The sequence below is a fragment of the Dromiciops gliroides genome, chromosome 4 (genome assembly GCF_019393635.1).
Source record: "Dromiciops gliroides isolate mDroGli1 chromosome 4, mDroGli1.pri, whole genome shotgun sequence".
In the NCBI taxonomy this organism is placed as follows: domain Eukaryota; kingdom Metazoa; phylum Chordata; class Mammalia; order Microbiotheria; family Microbiotheriidae; genus Dromiciops; species Dromiciops gliroides.
This window is the reverse complement of record NC_057864.1, coordinates 7,249,265-7,268,958: the sequence shown is the minus strand read 5'-3', so window position 1 is coordinate 7,268,958 and position 19,694 is coordinate 7,249,265. Positions and strand designations below refer to the sequence as shown.

Below are 19,694 nucleotides of genomic sequence, written 5' to 3'. Positions count from 1 at the left end.
CTTCCTTAGAGAATTATAGCAGTAATACCATCATCAGAGCTCCTTGAATCTCTGTCATGAGCAAAATGGACATGGACCCAAGCCAGTTCATAATGGCAGCAAACCAGAATGTCAGGAGGGGGTGCCACGCATACATTAAAGGTGAGGTTTTAATGGATGAAGCCTTTTCCTGCCAAAAATATTTTATAAATTCCATCAGCCTGAATTGTTGTTTTTCAGTGGTGTCCAACTCTTCATGACCCCCCCCTTTTTTTTTTTTTTTGGCAAAGATACTGGAGTAGTTTGTCATATGAGGAAAGGGAGGGAAACAGGGTGAAGTGACTTGCCCAGGGTTACATAGCTGGTCAGTGTCTGAAGCCAGATTTGAACTCAGAAAGATGAGTCTTCTTGACTCCAGGCCCAGTGCTCTATCCACAGCACCACTTAGCTGCCTATCAGCTTGAATATATGAGTATTAATATGGATTCTAGAATTATAGCTCCTCAAATAATATACAGCACTTAGATATACAGCACTTGAAGAGACTTCTTAGGTCATGGCACCCTAGCTGTTCATTTTAAAGGTTAGCAATCTGAGAATCAGAACAACAAAGTGGGGACCAGAGTCAGAGAGGTGGTAAATGGCCAAAGGAAGATTTGAATGTGGGCACTCAGATTTCACAACTCAGCCATCAATACACTGTGAGCTCCTTCAGGGCACTGACTTTCTTTTTACTCTTTCTGAATCCCTATCACTTAGCATAGTACCTGGCACATAGCAGGCACTTAATAAATGCTTATCGACTGACTGAACACTTCACTGCCTTCCTCCTACATTCATTCATTCATTCATGTAATAAGTTTTTGTTAAGGACCAACTCTATTACTACAATTGTGTTCTGTGCTATAAATGTAAAAATAAAAATGAAAGGCTCTGTTCACCAAGAGCCTACATTCTGTCAAGGTAAGACAACATACATGTTCATGCCTATGGAAAATTAAATACAAAATATATACAAAAGTGTTTCCAAGGAGGCGCAATATCAACTAAGGAAGGTTGGTGGGCAGGTCGTCAAGCCAGGCTTCTTGTAGAAGGTATACTTGATGAGCTCTGAAGAAAATTAAGGTGTCTATGTTGTACAGCTAAGGAGAGGAGTAGATTCCAGGCATGGACAGCCTGCTCAAAGGCATGTAAAAAGGAGATTCAGGGCCACATATGGGAAGAGGCAAATACATCAGTTGGTTGGAGCACAGAGCATTGTTTAACATGACCATGGTTAGACCGATATAGATGAAAAGATTTCTTTGGGCCGATGGTACCATCTGAATTGACATTTATTTCACTTCAAGTACTTTGACAAAAAATAAAGGACAGTAATATGCAGAAAATGTTTCTTCAAACACTACTGAGCAAACATTGTAAACAATGGTGATGGTACAACACAAAGACATATTCTGTAATATATTTTGGTTCCAAGGGTTTTGTTTCTATTCAGAATACTTTTTTATGTTAAGGAAATGAGATGATGAGAAAGCTTACAAAAATGGCTTATTGGATACTTGCATCATGGATCAGGCTGATTCTCATACTTCTGTTGGGATCATGAAATTTTCACTGCAGCGCTTATCAAAGAATGGAATTTTCTTCAACGAAACATTTAAGTATCTATTATATGCATTTTATTCACTCAATAAACATTAATTCAGCACTTTTTGTGCAGGGGTTGAAGAGGATCATGGTTATTAGGGCCATCGGTGGTTGACCTTGGGTCAAGGTTCAAGGCCTTCTCTTGCAGCACACTGACTGAGTGACTGTGACCCGTACAAGTCACTTATTCATTCAACATCCCAGCAACTCTCAGATCCTAAGTTTCAGACAAAGTCTTGATCTATAGCCATGAACTCAGGGGAGTCTAAAGATATATGCGAGTCACTGTTCTATGTTGCCAAAAGAATGCTCCCCTGCCCTCAAGGAGTTTCCATTCTACTGCACTGCACTGTCTTTTGGGGCATTAATAGGTTCACTGTAGTCTACAGTTCTGAGCAGGCTCCCAGCAACTCTCATTTCCTTCGCCTACTGTGACTTCCACTTCTAAACAGTTAAATCTCCCAAGTGCTAAAGAGAAAAGCTTTTGCCTCTTTTGGACTTAATTTCCCAAAGACTTTTCTTCCATTAGGGTCAATAGGGAGTTATACTTCAATCCTCCAATCTAGTCCAAGTGCACTCAAGGGGAAGCCCACAAGACAGAGAAAGATGCCCTGTGTCCACAGGGCTTCAGAGATAGGGCTCCACGATTTAGGGAGGATAGTGTCAGGAGGCCACAAGCAGCATTTTGGCCTCTACATCTACCTGAGTTATTGAGGGATCACCTGGGGCCATCAATGCTACACTAAGACCATAGCCAGAGAACCTGCCAGAGTGAGAGCCTCATATCTTTGCTCACAGCGGTTTCTTTTTACCAACCGATGGGATGATAAACCAAACACCAAATGTCCCACTTCAGGCATGTTCCCCTCAGATGTTTTACCATCTCTGATGTTTCTTTTTCTTTCTTTTTTTGAAATAATAAGGAATGGGACTTACAGTTCACAACGATTTTAACTTTCTTCACATCTGGGAATGACACATCATTCTGTGCTCCACACTCATATTCCCCGGCCTGGTCCCTTGTGATTCCATAGATGTCCAAATATTGCCCACTTTCAAATGGTTTTGCTACAATGAGAGGAAAAAAAACACACAATTACAGCATGTTTAATTATCAAGGAAAACAATCATTTTGTGACTTTTCCTAAGATATTGTTTGCATGTTATTTCAAATGCAACTGTGCGTAATTATTCAATCCTTTGTTCAGAGAACATCCAAAAGGCAAAATAATGGCACTGACAGCCACATAAGCTGATGTAGGAACTCCTGTAATGACTGTTTCCCAAGAAACAGTATACATGCAGCTTCTTTTAAAACTGAATATGTGGGGGCAGCTAGGGGGCACAGTGGAGAAAGCACCAGCCCTGGATTCAGGAGGATCTGAGTTCAAATTTGGACTCAGACACTTCACACTTACTAGCTGTGTGACCCTGGGAAAGTCACTTAACCCCAATTGCCCTGAAAAAAAATGGTTATCGCCTCACCTTGGCACATACCAAACAGGGCTTGGCACCTTCATTTCAGTGATTGACTTCAACAAGCTTGGAGCCTCATAGGATGCATGCTGACTTGTACAAGGAATAACTTAGAATACTTAACCAAACAGATTTTACCTTTCCCAGAAAATGCACTGTACTACTCTGGTTTTAAGTTTTCATGATGACGTGCAAAGAAGAATATTTAGGATTTATGTGGGGTGTGAGGAAGGGAACCAATCTTCCTAAAAGCAAGTGTTATTGAAATATGAAAATGGCTACAAAAGCATGATATAGTGGAGAGAGAAGAAATATATAGTTTATTTTAGCAATAGCTAACGTGTATTTGCATACTTGGTGGTTTGCAATCTGATGTATACATATATACACATGTATTTGCATACATGGCCATACACATATGTGCATGTATATGTATATATTTGTATGTATGTGGATAGATAGCTCAGCCCTGTGAAGGTGATCCTTTTATCAACATTTTTCAGATGAGGAAATTGAGGCCCAGAGAGATTAGGCAGTTTGCCCAGGCTTACCCAGACAACAAGAGTTCAAGGGATGTTTGAACTGAGGTCTCAATTCTGACTCTAGCACTCTATGGCACTGAGATATAGGCTTAAATCTTCAGGCATTTATTAGCTGTGTGGCCCTGGGACAATGACCTAACTTCTCTGTGCTCCAATTTCCTCATCTGTAAAATGAGGCTATTGGACTAGATGACTTCTAAGGTTTCTCTCAGCTCTAAATCTATGATCCTGTAAGGAGACTTGGGCTTCTGCTCACTGGAGACCTTTTAGCCAAGGCTGCATAACCATTTGTCATGTTTGTTATAGACGTATGGTTTATACTAGATAACCCAAAATCTTCTTGCTAATGCTGAGATTCTATCCTTCTATGATGTGGTATCAGGTCAGTCAACTCCCATTTTTTGTTGTTGGAAATTGTCCAAATCAAGATGAGACATGCCCACACTAAGGACGGACAGAGAGTAGAGAGAGTAGCATACGTAGGCCTTGGTTTCCATTCCCAGTTCCAACACTTCCTCATTGCTATTGAACCTACCATGTTCTATTGCCTTCTCTACCTAACTCCACAAGTAAAATCAGGAACATGATACCGGTACTGTCTACCCTGATGAGAGTCAGCCTGGTAGAGTGGATAGAGAACTGGCTTTGGATCCAGGAAGGACCCAACCAATTCTAGTTCTGACATTAAATGGCCACATGAGCCTGTATTGACCTGTCAGGGCTCTAGACAACTCTAGATTGGTACAAGGAGTTCCTTCACCTGGGATTTCTTAGATAAGGAAAGACTTCTGGGACATCCTGTACTAGTTCCTACTGTGTACTAAGCACTAGAAATAAAAACAAAGGCAGAAATTGTCTCTGACTTCACAAGGCTGACAGTGTAATTGTGGAGATGTAAACTATATACAGGGCAAGGGAAAACAATCAAAGGAGGGAAGGAGGAGAAATTTTAGGTGATATTGGAAGGAATCCATGAGGCAGAGAATTCCAGCCATGGGAAACGGAAATTCCCAGAGCCAAGAGCTGGAGTATCTTGTAGAAAGGAGTAGCAGGGATGCTGGTGTTACCAGATCACAGAAGAAGGGGGAAGGTGTGGAGGAGAAGACTGGAAGGGTAGGAAGAAGCCAGGTTCTAAAAGGTTTTAATTAACACAGGAAGGATTTTAGGTTTGATCCTGGAGGTAACAGGGAATCTTGATTATATTGAATAGGACAATGACAGGGTCAGACCTGTGCTTGAGACAGATAATTTTTTTTTTCAAGGCAATTGGGGTTAAGTGACTTGCCCAGGGTCACACAGCTAGTAAATGTCAAGTGTCTGAGGCTGGATTTGAACTCAGGTACTCCTGACTCCAGGGCCGGTGCTCTATGCTCTATCCATTGCACCATCTAGCTGCCCCAACAGATAATTTTATAGCTGAGTAAATCATAGACCGGAACAGGGACAAGAGTCAGGGAAACCAAAGAGAAGCCTACTTCAATGGGTCAGGAATGAGGTGATGAGATCTTGTACCATGGGAAGTATCAGAGGAGAGAAGGGGATATAAATGTCCTCTGAATGAATAAATTATAAATGAACTTATTCAAATAGGGAATGTTTCATTCTTTTTACTTGTGTCTCTATAACCTAGCCCATGTTAAATGAAGATGAAAAACAAATACTTGTTGATTGATGGAGTGTATGAAAGAAAGAATGAATTAATGAAGAAATGAATGAATATCATGTAAGTTCTTACTTTGTGCTTGGTATACACATAAAAGAGGCCAGGCAGTCCATGTCCCCAGGGAGTTGTCTTTCTAACATGAGAGTGGGTCTTAACCTGTAGTTTAGAACCTCTTGACAGTGGGTAGATCTCCAAGGATGAGTGAACTTTGATGGGAAAAAAATTAGCATTTCATTTTCACTGACATCTAGCTCAAATTTAGTGTTTCCTTCAGTTATTTAAAACATTGTTTTGAGAAGGGGTTTGTAGGTTCTACCAGACTGCCTGAGGGGTCCATGACATTAGAAAAAATTGTAAAGGATTCCTAAATAAGGAAAGCTAACACATACAGAGGAATAGTGGCCAGGAACGAGGGAAGTGGACATGGAAATGACAAGAATGTTGAGCGGAAAGCCTATTATATAATGTCATCCATTACATAATGTCATCATTTTTGAAAGTATAGCATCCTGAAAATCCATCAGCAGCCCCTGGGGCTATTGGATTCTTCAAAGACTTGGCCCCAACACTTCTGACTTCTTGAAGCCAGATTTTAAAACCCCCTATTTTCATCACCTACCACTGATGTTCTCTGGTTTCTCTACGCACCCCCTTTCATATTCTCTTCCTCCTCTGCCAGTTTTCAACTCTGCAATCCAATACACTCGAGATTTAAAAGTTTCTGTCAACTGTCTTGAGCTCTCTGAAAGACCAAAGAGCCCTCATACATCTGAGACTGCTCTGGTGTTGGAAGGAGCTGTGATTTTTGTCAATAGGTACACTCCCTCTTCCCATGTAGTTCACAACCTTTCTATGACTTAGTAGAGGACGGTTTTGCAGAGCTGTAGCTAAGAATACATTTTAAAAAATAATACGACATGAATTCTTCTTGGGGTTTTGTTTTTTGTTTTCTTGGTAAGGTGGAGAGAACTACTCTTGGTCCATATAAGGTGAGCGAGAGGAATGCGCCATCTATGGCATGCTTAAAGGATGGAGTGATGGATGGTGACAAGTAGTTGCCTCAGTACCAGCTTCTTGCTGAGTAAGCAAGCATTTATTAAGCACCCACTCCACTCTATGCCAGGCACTGTGCTAAGTGCTGGCAATAGGAGAACAAAAGTGAGAGTGACCTTGTCTTCTCAACACAGAGAGAGACAGCAACAGAAGTAGGCTGCCAAGAACTGATTGTAAACACCACAAGTTGGCAGCCATAAAAGATGGCAGCTTTGTGAGCCATGTCAGAGGAACAGGACCCTGAAGATGGAATCTGAGTTCTTTTGGAGGATTAGAATCAGAGGACAGACAGTGGCAATAAGATTGGCAAATTGGCATAGAATATAAAGAGTATCAATGGACAGGGTGTCCCAAAAGTCTGTGGGTGGCTGGGCCCTATTAAAGCTTACATCCACCCAAAAAGTTTTGGAAAACCCAATGTTGTGAATAAATAATTTGAGTTGATTGTATAGTAACTGACTAACATAGAGATGATAAAAAATGAAAAATAATGACCTAGAAGATTGGTGAATAGTAGTGGGATGATCTAGACTTTTCCTCAGGATGATGACATGGGCAGTTAGGTGGCTAATGAATAGAGTGCTAGCCTTGGAGTCAGGAGAACCTGAGTTCAAATCTGGCTTCAGAAACTTACTAGCTGTGTGACCCTAAGCAGGTCACTTTAACCTTTGTATGTCAGTTGCTTCATCTGTAAAATGAGTAGGAGAAGGGCAGCTAGGTGGTGCAGTGAATAGAGCACTTGCCCTGGATTCAGGAGGACCTGAGTTCAGATTCAGCCTCAGACAATTAATGATTACTAGCTGTGTGACCTTGGGCAAGTCACTTAACCCCAATTGCCTCACCAAAAAAAAAAAAAAAAAAAGGAAAAAAAATGAGTAGGAGAAGGAAATGCCAAACCTCTAAGATCTTTGCCAAGAAAAGTCCAAATGGGGTCACAATGGATTTGAACATTACTGAACAACAACAAGCTGAAATGGGGCAGTTACTTCCTGTGAGTCATCTCCCTCTGGCCCATCCCAGTCCCTCAGAGACCATACTTTACCACACAATTTTCACTCTTTTGCCATCCCCATCACCACCATGTTTTCCCTCTCCCATAGTTCATCTACCTGGAACCCTTTGTTGACACTTTCCCACATTAAGGTCACCTTCACTGGAGAGTTTTCCTTCAGAGATTGTCCTTGGGACACCACTCTGCCAGTGCCTTTTCCTCTAATGCCACCTCCAATCTGGGGTTCATGTATCAGAGTCTGCTAGGTAGCAGAGTGTAGAGAGCACTGCCCCTGGAGTCAGGAAAACCTGGGTTCAAATCCTACCTCCAATATTTACTAACTGTGTGACCCTGAGCAAATCACTTAACTTCTCAGTCTCAGTATTCTCATCTATAAGATGAAGGTAACACCAGCACCTACCTCACAGGGTTGTTGATAGGATCATGAGAGAATGAATGGAAAGTGCTTTCCACAGTATAGAGTGGTATTTTCTAACCACCCATATAATATCTCTATATGCCTGGTCTCTCCCATTAGAACATAATTTCTTGAAGACAGTGCCTATCTCGTGCTTTTTCTTTTCCCTAGGGAGTAGCATGATAGCTGATTGATTGATTGATTGTTTGATTTTTCTTTCTTTCTTTTTTGTTTTTTTTTCTTTTTCTTTTTTTTTTTAGTGAGGCAATTGAGGTTAAGTAACTTGCCCAGGGTCACACAGCTAGTAAGTGTTAAGTGTCTGAGGCTGGATTTGAACTCAGGTACTCCTGACTCCAGGGCCGGTACTCTATCCACTGCGCTATCTAGCTGCCCCATGATAGCTGATTTATAACAATCCCTTAATAAATTCACACAGAGTAATTGGTGACTATAGGCCAGGTACTAGGTGGGGCCCAGAGCCACAAAGACAGACTCCATGAAAATCTCTGCATTAAGGATTACATTTCACTGGGCCAGGCAACTTACCCAGAGGTAGATGCAATTCTCAGAAAACCTCACTCTCTGGCTGAGTCTAGAAGTAAGATCATGTCTTTGGGAGGTGGAGATGAGAAAGGAGTGTGCCTTCTAGCCTCGTTCAGGTGAATGAGATGAAATTGGGAAGAGTCTGGAAGGTAGATGGTATGACCGTCTGGAGGGTGATATTAGGCCAGAAAAGTAGGGTGGAATCTGTATATGGAAACCCTTAAAAACCAGGCTGAGGAGTTTGATTTTCTCCCAGAAGAAACAGAGTTGAAGGTGTTAAAAGGCTGAAGGCCCTTTAAAAACAATACATAGGAGTGGATATTTGTTGCATATTGATCTCAGTTTATAGAATCACTAGATACTTGTCCTAGAAAGAAAGAAGGCTTTTTATCCCAACAATTGATTTGTATTTTTCCAATGTGTAAAAGTTCAGATAATTGGAGCATGAAAATAAAGCAATAGCACTAGCTATAAATCACTGATCAATGTCCTGTGATAGTCAATTGATCTTAAAGAGGTAAAAATTTTACTCTCATAAGTCATCATAGGATTAGGACTTTTAAAGAAAAGTCACAAAGGAATAGCGAAGACCTCCGCTGAAACAAAATCAAATGAACAACAATGACAACAACATCAAAAACAAAGGGTGGAAGGGTTGGGATAAGCATGGCCCAGGCAGCCAAGATTTGGTTCTACTGAGCTCTGCCTCTCTGAATCTCCTTTATGACCATACCAAGGTTGGTTCTTTGAGAAGTGGGGAACACAGAAGTTCCATGGCCTTGTGGCAACACCCCAAGCTGGCCTGTTAGTTCTAAGGTGGCTTAAATTCCTCAAACCTTACCTAATTGCCTCATGCAAAAATGAACTCTCCCTCCTTGAATCTGTTCAGAGTAGTTGTCTATATTTTTTTCTCTCTTCTTTGTCTTTTTTTTTTTTTGGTTTCTGTTTCTTTCTCTCTCCTTCTCTCCTTTTTCTTTTTCCTTCTCTCTCCTTCCTTCCTTCCTTTTTTCCTTCCTTCCTCTTAACTACCTATCATCTAGTTCTTTGTTAAATCATTCTCTTCATATATTCATCCATCCATCCATCCATCCACCCATCCATCCATCCATCCATCCATCCATCCATCCATCCATCCATCCATCCATCCATCCATTTATTTGAATTGAATTTTTGCACCCTGTGTATATGTGACTTGCCAGTCTGAGAGGACCACTGTAGCCAATCCAGTGGATCATTATTGATGGGGTCTGTGGGGTTGATTGCATAGGACAGTTCCAAGGTAACATATAAAATACCTAATTGGAGTCTCACAAAAAAAGATTGTTTATGTTCTAATGAGAACAAAAAATATTGACTTTACAGCTGATTGCAAACACAGTTATAATTTAAGTGACCAAATCCTGTTAATCTTTATAATTCTGTTAATGTATTTTTTCTTTTTTTCAATTGGTGAGGCAATTGGGGTTAAGTGACTTGCCCAGGGTCACACAGCTAGTAAGTGTCAAATGTCTGAGACCGGATTTGAACTCAGGTCCCCCTGACTTCATGGCCAGTGCTCTATCCACTGCACCACCTAGCTGCCTCTGTTAATGTATTTTTTGTTTCCTCCATCATGGTATCCATGTAGCACTAAATAACCTGTTCTACACATAATTCATGCTGATAAATTGAGTGATTCTTTTCTTCCCCCTTTGGGGTCCCTAAGCTTTGAATTATAATCTCATTTACCATAGTTAGGGTTATCCTCAGGGTAGTGATTACTTAATGAGGAAATTAATAAGAGAAAGGATGGTGCCTAAAACCAGAGGCCAGGCTGCTCCCCATAGGCTCAGGTTTGGGAGTGGAGCAGAATTCCATTTCCTTTGGACCCAGTTATGACACATCAATGCTAGCCATGCAGTTGTTGCTGCACATGATAGGAATTTCTGATTAGGAGGGTGATATAGATAGAATTTGGAATTTTGAGCCAGGAAGCCCTGGGTTCAAGACCTTCCTAGGACACATCTGACTGTATGACTGAGGGATTCACTTACCCATGCTCTGATGGGCTGCCCACATAGCCCACATAGCAAAGACATGCTTACCCTAAAGACTATTATATGGAGAACTTTAACAGAGCAAGTGCTCACGTCATTGTTGATAGAAGTGGTACCAGGACACTCTCAAGGTCTCTCTAAAGAACTGCAATATTAACTATGAGACATGGAAAGGCTGGCTCAAGACCATCCAACATGGCAGACCTGCATCAAAGAAGGCACTATGTTCAATAAGCAAAGTAGGATTGGAGAAGCAGCAATGAAACATGATATGCACCGATCCAGAGCCACTTCTGCTCTGAATGTTCTCATGGATCACTGGGGCCTCATCTGTGGTAGGGCCTTTTGAATTCATATTGGACTGATGGATCAGGCAAAGCCAAACACTGTACCCTGCCTGCCTCCAACATTGCAATATCATTGGTCTTCTTCAAAAAGGCAGGACAAACAACAAGTAAAATTGTGCCCTGATGAGCTTACCCTACCCTCTGTTTGACATTCAAAACTTTTCAGAACCTACCTTCTCCTTCCAATCTTAGTATACCTTCCTCATCCCCATGTGCTCTTTGATCCTTTTCTCTCTATTCCCTGACATAATATCTTCCATCTCTCAGCATTTTCACTGGCTGTTTCCCATAAGTGGAATTATCTCTCTATTTATCTCTGCCTCCTCACTTCCCTATTGTTTTTGTTGTTCTGTCATTTCAGTCATATTCAATTTTTTGTGATCCCTTTTGGGGTTTTCTTGGCAAAGATAATGGAGGGGTTTGCCATTTCCTTCTCTAGCTAATTTTTACATATGAAGAAGTGGAGGGGAATAGGATGAAGTGACTTGCCCAGAATCTGTCTGTCTCTTTCACACATACATACATACATACATACATACAGAGAGAGAGAGAGAGAGAGAGAGAGAGAGAGAGAGAGAGAGAGAGAGAGAAAGAGATACACAGCCAGCTAGATAGTTGAGTAGATAGAGTTCTGGGCCTGGAGTCAGGGAGATTCATCTTCCTTAGTTCAAATCTAGGCTCAGACACTTACTAGCTGTGTGACCTTGGGGAAGTAACAACATTTTTTACCTCAGTTCTTCATCTGTAAAATGAGCTGAAGAAGGAAATGGCAAATCATGCCGATATCTTTGTCAAGAAAAACCCAAATGGGGTCATGAAGAGTCAGACATGGCTGAAAGAATTCAACAACAACAATAGTAACATTATTACACATACTCATATGAATAATGCATATATGTATGTGCACTGTTTGTATAAAGTGAACTTTTAAAAAACTTTTCTTGGTATCTCCATAATCCATTCATAATCTAGCACAGTGCCTGCAATATAGTAGGCATTTAATAAATGCATATTATCTAGCATTCTTACTGACAGTGCATTGGGGATTCTCCAGTTAATCCTTTAATATAGTGAATGAAAAGAAAGTAGAAAGAAAAAAGGAAGGAAGGGAGGGAGGAAGGAAGAAAGGAAGGAAGGAAGGGAAAAGAGATAGAGGAGAAGGACAAGAAGATTAAGATTTATTTTCTTTGTAACACTAAGTATTTTGTGTATTGGAGAAAAAGAATACTCTGAGAAGGAGTCCACAAGCTTCAACATATTTCTAAAGGGATCTTATGACACGCAAAAAAATGGTTAAGAATCCCTGACCTAAGGTATTTTGCCAAATAATTTTCTTTTTTCCTTTTTTTTACCTTTCAACTAGGAGAAACAGATTTTTATCATTTCCCTAGAAATACTTATATTACCAAGGTGAACTCTACACACATGTGAGCAACAAAGAATAGCCCAAAGCCATATCTAGGATTTTTTAAGCCATGGGCAAGCACCAAAAATGCCTTAGGCAAGCTGAATGAAAAACAATTTCAGTTAAATGGTGGATGGAGAGAAGGCAGAGCTATCAAACTGGGAGTGAGGCACTGATGGGAAGGCAGTGTAGTGGGAACTGAGTGGGGGCTGGGATGGGACTAACACTCTGTAAGACTGCCAGTGTTGTTGATGCCATCTCAATCAAGCACCATTTAAACCTGTCAAGTGGATCACCTCCTCCTCCTCATTTTTAAAATGTGTCCTCCTTACATGGAAAAAAAAAAAAAGCTTTTCCATTTTCTTCTTATTAAGAGGGAGAAAGAATGTCAGATGCAAGGTCTAGGAACTGACTTCAAAGCCTTCCTCAGCTACTTACAAATTATCTATTTTTTTAGATATTATATATGTTACAAGCATTTCTTAGATACCTACTCTGCAAAGGCACTTTCTAAGTCACTAAAACTTATAGGCCTTAGTTTCTTCTGTAAAATCAGAGGTCTCTATCTGTAATTCTCTACCTGGAGTCTGGGAATATTTTAAAAATATGTTTGATAACTGTACCTCAATATAATTGTCTTCCTTCATAACCCTATGTATTTTATTTTACACATTTAAAAAAATGCTGGGAAGGGGTCCAGCTAGCTTCACCAGGTTGCCCAAATGATCTAGAATACTCCTATACTAGATAACCTTTGAGCTTTCTTGCAGATATAAACCATTGGTATTATGATCATATTTCATTCCAGAGAAAAACTTGTTCATTGTAAGTTGTATAGCCCTTTAAATAATCTATTCAGACGGTTAGTCGACATGTTTTAATCAAGTCATTTATGAACCAGGCACTGTGCTAAGTACTTGGGATAAAAGAAAAGGCAGCTTATCGTCAAGGAGCTTATAGTCTAATGAGGGACAAATGGTGTTCATGAAAGGGGATGACATGTTCCCCTCTTTCCAGAATGTTCACTCATTGTCTTGTCCCTAGTACTAGCTATAAAGTCACTTTGAACTTAAGGCATTATTTCCTTAATGCCCTTAATTGTGGCACATGGAAGATGTAACATTGTAACCAATCATAACCCATTACTGTGTTAGCATCCATTCATTAATGGAATAAGCTAGCTGCCATTTAGCAGAGAGGATGCTATAAGGGATTAGACATTTTTCCCTTTTTCCCCTTTTTTTGGGGGGGGCACTCTGATGTAGGTGAGGGTAATATTAAAGGTCTGGAACTGGGAGTTCCTTGTAGGCAAGGCCAAAGGGGGTGAAGTAGCTGCTGGCAGTAGGCTTTGGCATTCAAAGGTCAGTGTAAAAACCCAGAATGTGTGGATTATGGGAACATGAGAGAGGAATTGGGGTCCAAATAGCGGAGACGGCCAGATACTGAAAATGAGTTCCATCTCCCATTTGTCCCTTTACATACTGCCTGAGACCAGTATTCACTCTTGGCACTACCAGATCCATCAAATACAGGCAGTAAATGCAGACATTGGATGAGATGGAGGAGACAAAGGTGAAAAAGTGATGTAGTTACAGGGATGTAGAGGGAGGTTATAGGCAGAAAGCTAGTCTTATCCTGATACTTTGACAAATCATTCTTTTCTATATCAGGCTGAGAGTGAACTCTACAACAATGGAGATACTTTCATTTAGATTTCTTCTTTGGAACAATTCAACAGTCAAAACTGTTACTTTTGTTTAGAAGAGTCCCAGTGTCTCAGGAGAGAGGACATCAGTTAACACTGTAATATCCTTTCCAAATTGTAACCACTGGATACAAATAAGATTAGATAAAAAGTGTTAATTTATTTATAACATAACAGGGTTGGGGGGAATAAGGAATGCTAAGGGTTTGCACATTCAGAAGTAAATCATTGACACTGAAAATGGTTTCATAAAGTGTGTTCTCTTCAGAAGATATGAAACAAGCAATGTTGACAACTTGGCAAAGATGTACACCTAGCTTGCTACCTTTCCTGAGAAGGCCTCTGGAGAATTGTCTAAGACTTGTCATTCAAAACTTTCACAGACTTGAATCTCCTGCCTCTTAATCTCAAATACCTGGGAAAATTCCTTTTATCAAGTAAGGGGGCATAGCACTAAATCCATTTGTAGGGACATGTGGTACTTTTAAAAGGAAACTGTGAAATATGGTGATCAAAAATTTATTGATAGGTAACCAATTATATGCAACTTTGCCAAAAAGTCAATAGAGAGAATAATGAAACTTCCAAGAAGTGTGGAATAAATGATCAATAATGCCAACATCATCTCTCATTAAGTCAGTTTGCCAATCCACTGAAAATCTAATAATTCTATTCTTCACCTTCCATATCAAAAATAGTCAAAGGAATTCACTACTTTGAACCATATATATGTTTATTTACTCCACCTTCACTACTCTGTGTGTATTTATGGATATTTCCCTGTATATACCCTTTTGGGCCCCAATTAGTACAAATAATGAATCCCATGAAGATGTCCTGTGCATTTGAATTTGTACTATTTGAAGTCATAATTACATTAAATATGGTGATTGGTTCCATCCCAGTGTAAATATACGGTATAATTTGAACAGTATGGACACTTCATGGGATTCATTATTTGCAATAATAAGGGCATAGCTACTTTGTGTATATATTATATATATATGTATATATATATATGTAAACATGTATGGGCATATATACTACTAAATATACATATATAGTTAAAGACAGAGGTGTGGGTGAGATGAGGGAGAGAGAGATAGAAGGAGAGAGAGAACACAGTCACAAAATAATTAAAGCTGTAGATCATCTGAAGAGCAATGATGGAGTATACAATAGGCATGAGTGTGAACAACACATTATGAACCAAGTTCCCTATATGAGAAGTTATGTAAGGATATTTTCCTAGATATATTTGAATAGAAAATGAGATTTTATTTTGTGTCCTCATGAACAAGAAATACCCAGTGGATAATCTGTATATTCTCTGTTCAATTGATTGGTATATATGATATATCTGTGAAAGTAGAGAAAGATCCTCCACTCTCCCTGCCCAAGGCATTGACTGGACCTATTGTGGTTGATTTCTTGGAATTCAAGGTCAAGAAAGACACAAGATGAAAGAACCTGGATGGATTGCATCTGCAATGACAAAATTACATAGAAATATGAATGTCAGCCTTTCTAGGTTACTTTATTGTGCAAAGACTTTGGACATTAGGCATATTTCCCATTATTGTGCTTCCCAACAACCTTCTTTTTGTTAGATGCCTTTTCTCTCTTACTCTGGAATTTTATAAAATGGATTTCTCTGGCAGCTTTTCATAGACAGCATTTCCTCCAGCCCTTAACCCAGTGATCATCCAATAGATCAATCATTTATTGGTGCAGACCTCTGATATATTGTTGTACATGACCTTCCTGGTTTCATGGTATAGCCAAAAGATTACTAGTTTTAGAGACAGAGGGTGTGCATTAAAATGTCAGTTTTATCATTTATGCCCCAGTTAATCTTAAAAAAATAACAATCCTATTGAGCCTTAGTTTCCTCACTTACAAAAAGGAGTTGGACTAGATAATCTCTGACATCCTTTCTGGACCTAGGTCAATGAAACATTTTCCATCTTCTCCATCATTTTCTCTACCATATTCTTTAATTATCAGGTCCATTCCCATTATATAATTTCTTTTTTTCTTTTCTTTTCAATGAAGCATTCTACCTCTCACTGTAACCTGAGATGTTTTAATATGGGCAGATATAGTACAATTTAAAGCTTTCCCTGTCTATTGCAATCATCTAGATGAAAGGTGATGAGGGCCTGAAAGAGGAAAGAAGGGGACATAAAACAAGAAATATTGTAAAGCCAGACAACACAACATCTGTCAATGGATGAAGTAGGTGGAGTGAGTGCAAAAAAGGAGCATTATTCCAAAGTTCTAAGACAAGGTGACTGTGAACAAGTCCATGTCCTTGAAAACGAAAGTGAAGTTCAGAAAAGGAGAGAAATTTGGGGGGTGGTGGTGGAGGAGGAGGAGGAGAGCATGAGTTATATTTTGTATATATTGAAGTTAAAATTCCTATTGGGTATCCATTTCTAGATGTTTAAGAGACAGTTGGTGATATGAGACTGGATTTCAGGGTGAGAGCAATACTGGATATATGGATCTGGGAATCATATATATACAAATGATCTTTCAACCAATGGGAACTGTTGAAATCTTCAAGGAAGATAGCATAGAAAGAGAAAGAAAAAAAGCCCAGGTTTGAGTATCGAGGGATACCTGTGGTTAGGGGGCCTGCCCTGGGGAAAAATCAGCAAGGGGAACCCATGGCTGATCAAACAGTGAAAAGCAGGACTAGGGGGGAGTGAGGCAGTAGGGTTCTAGTTTGGAAGGAATATACAGGAAAAAAAGTGATTCAACAGTATCAAAAGCTACAAGGGGATCAAGAAAAAGGAAGACAGAGGGAAAACTCATGAGATTTGACACATGCGAAATCATTGGTTTGGCATGGTATGAGCCCAGCTTTGCTGCTCACCATCATTGCTCAAGTGGAGCGAGTTCTGGGTATAGATGGAAAGACCTGGGTTTGAATCCTGGCTCCTCTTTTATTACCTGGGGCCCCTTGAACAAGTCACTTTCTGGGCCTCAGTTTCCTTATCTATAAAAGGATGGGGTTTGACTTGATGAACTCGAAGGCTCCATCCAGCTTTACATATTTAAACACTTAAGTAATTGTTAACTTTGGACTTAAAAGCAGACTTTTCACAAGAGAAATGACTCTAGGCCCCTCAAAAAGTTTTCTTTTCAGAGCAAAGGCCCTGGAATGAGAGGCCCGCTGGGGTCAGGGTATTGTGTGTATTCTCCTTGCAGAATTTCAGGGATTGACTCAAGCCATCCATTTTCTCCTCTCTCTTTTTGTTCCACTTCCTAATCAGCCTTGGATTGTGGCCCTGCTTGTACTATTTACTTTGTAGCTTGAAAGGGATAATATCCTGCCTCTGCTGAGGTCTATATCCCTGCCACTCAACAGTGACAGAAGAGCTGTCTTTATAGCTCCAGCTGCACAGACTCTTCCTGCTCCACAGAGGCACAGGTTCCTTGGGCTTTCATCAGTCCAGGTTGAAAAATATCAACAGAAATTTTATCTTCAGAAAGGGCATGTGGACTGAAGATTGGCAAGAGATAGCTCCTGGGTACTGATGCAGGTATGGGACATGGGATAATGAATCCGACAGCTCCAAGCAATCAAAGCTCCTGTCACAAATTTAAAGGAAGGGCTTAGGTGGGTCTTATTGCAGGATGCTGCTGTTACCCTAAAGTGTCTTCCAGGCTCTTTATGAAATGCTGGCTCTCAGGGCTTTGTATTCACTGGCAGGTAATCATGCAGTAACCGAGGATTTTTATACCTGCTGAGAGTTGGGAGAAGGAGAGGTAGGGTAGGAGAAAATCCACCTGCCCCTGCTATGCCCATATTACCCATAAATCTGCTGTGATGGAGAAGTCACTGCTGTGGACCACAATATTTCTAGTGGCAGGCTTCCATTGTGTCTACATATAGAATTCAAAATTATGGCCCCTTAGAGAGATCCAGTGCTCACCAAACCCTAGCCCCTGCAATAGATCAAGGGCTGCCTTGGCCAGAGGTGGAAACATCCGGGTACCTGGTCTTTTCTCTCCCTATGGCCCCATTAATAGCTCTAAGGGAGGATTGGCCATGAGCTGAGGCTAGATTTTTATTACCCCTACTGGGTGAAGAAGAATTGGACTATATATTATCATCTGTAACTGCTGTTGCTTAATAACCTCCACATCTCTCCCTTCTCCCCCTTTCTTCTAGGTTTACCTTGTTTTCAGTGGACCCATTTTCCGTAACCTGACTTAATTAAACTGATAATAATTTTTGAAAAATTATTCAAATAGTCAAAAATGGTCTTTTACACATCAGGTACTTTGCTAGGTGCTGGATAGATTGTACACAGTTGAATTATACTGTAGTAGATCTAAATTATAAACAATAATAGTAACACTGCTATTTAGCATTTATTTGCTTTCATGTTCACACAGTACTTTATATACATTATCACATCTTAACAGTGTAATAGGAATTTGACCCCAGGTGGAATGGATAGATGGCCCTCCAAGGTTTCGGGAAGAATCGTGCTATACTCCTACACCTCCCAGTGTCCCTAGACAAGTGCAGAGATTATCAATTGAGAGCTGGGCTGAGAATCCAGAAGATCAGGCTCCAAATTCTACCATGGACATTAAGTAGCTATGTGACCACAGACAAGTATCTCTATCCCTCTGAGCTTCAGATTCTTCATCTGGAAATTAAAGTAGAAGTATTTCACTTCTCAGCTCTCTTCCAGATTCGAACCCATGATCTTATGATGTACATTAATGGAAGGAGTTTCTGCATTCTTCTCTATGCTTCTATCCTGACTCCCATCCATGACATTCTCTACAATGACCCATAAAACTCTTCAACCCGGAAAGTTACTCCAGTCCTAGACTTCATCCAGTAGAATTATGCTCCACCCCCTCCCCTTTTGATTGACTGATTCCTCCCAAATCTCCATTGGAAGGAAAATGTCCAGACCACTCATGTGTTTATTCTAGGTTGTACATCTGCACTTCTGGGATTTTCCCATAATGCTCCCTCCCCTGCACTGGATACCTTCATCCTTCTAACATCTTCCAGTTCCATGTTATTTGCTATCTTCCCCAACTGGAGTATTAGTTTCTTAAGGACAGGGACTGTCTTAGTTTTTGCTTATATTGACACCATTTAGTGTAGTGCCTGTTACATAGTAAGTGCTTAATAAATGTTTGTTGACTGTGCACCAAGAGTTCCTACAAACAAATATCAGTGATCTGCACCCCATTCTCCCCACTTTTATTACATGTGTGTGTATATAAAATTGAGAAGATATCAAGCAAAGAAGTGTCCCTTAAAGAATTTGTGTGAGAAACTACACAAAAGGAACAAAATATAAAAAGTAAGCTTAAATATAGATTAAATATATATATATGTATATATATATCATTAGCATATCAACAAATATTGAACATTCATTAAGTACCCAGTATTGTAAGAGTCACTTTGTGGATTGCAATAGGAATTACATCTACTCAAGATCATTGCCCTCAAGGGGCTCAAAGTGAAGTCAGGGAAACAAGATTGAAGTCCAAGAAGCAATTAGCAATGATGCAAGGCTATCAGAAATCAAAAAACTAAGTTTCATGTTGAAGATATTTAATTCTATAGTCATTCAGAGATGAGGGAGAGGGGCAGCTAGGTGGCGCAGTGGATAAAGCACCGGCCCTGGATTCAGGAGTTCCTGAGTTCAAATCCAGCCTCAGACACTTGACACTTACTAGCTGTGTGACCCTGGGCAAGTCACTTAACCCCCATTGCCCCGCAAAAACAAAACAAAACAAAACAAAAACAGATATGAGGGAGAATAATGCAGCCTTCCATAGTTATCTTCAGCCAAATGTTAACTGGTTCAATGGAAACATGCCATTGAGTAAAACAACATT

The 19,694-nt window shown here is 40.1% G+C and overlaps 1 protein-coding gene across 1 annotated transcript in view; it reads right to left on the bottom strand.

Moving 5' to 3' along the window:
- NEGR1 (neuronal growth regulator 1) overlaps positions 1–19,694 on the bottom strand; it is an 884,782-nt gene that overhangs the window by 159,216 nt on the left and 705,872 nt on the right. Inside the window, exon 4 of the mRNA XM_044001185.1 lies at positions 2,563–2,694. Coding sequence (XP_043857120.1) covers positions 2,563–2,694 — 132 coding nt within the window. The remainder of the gene's footprint in view (positions 1–2,562; positions 2,695–19,694) is intronic.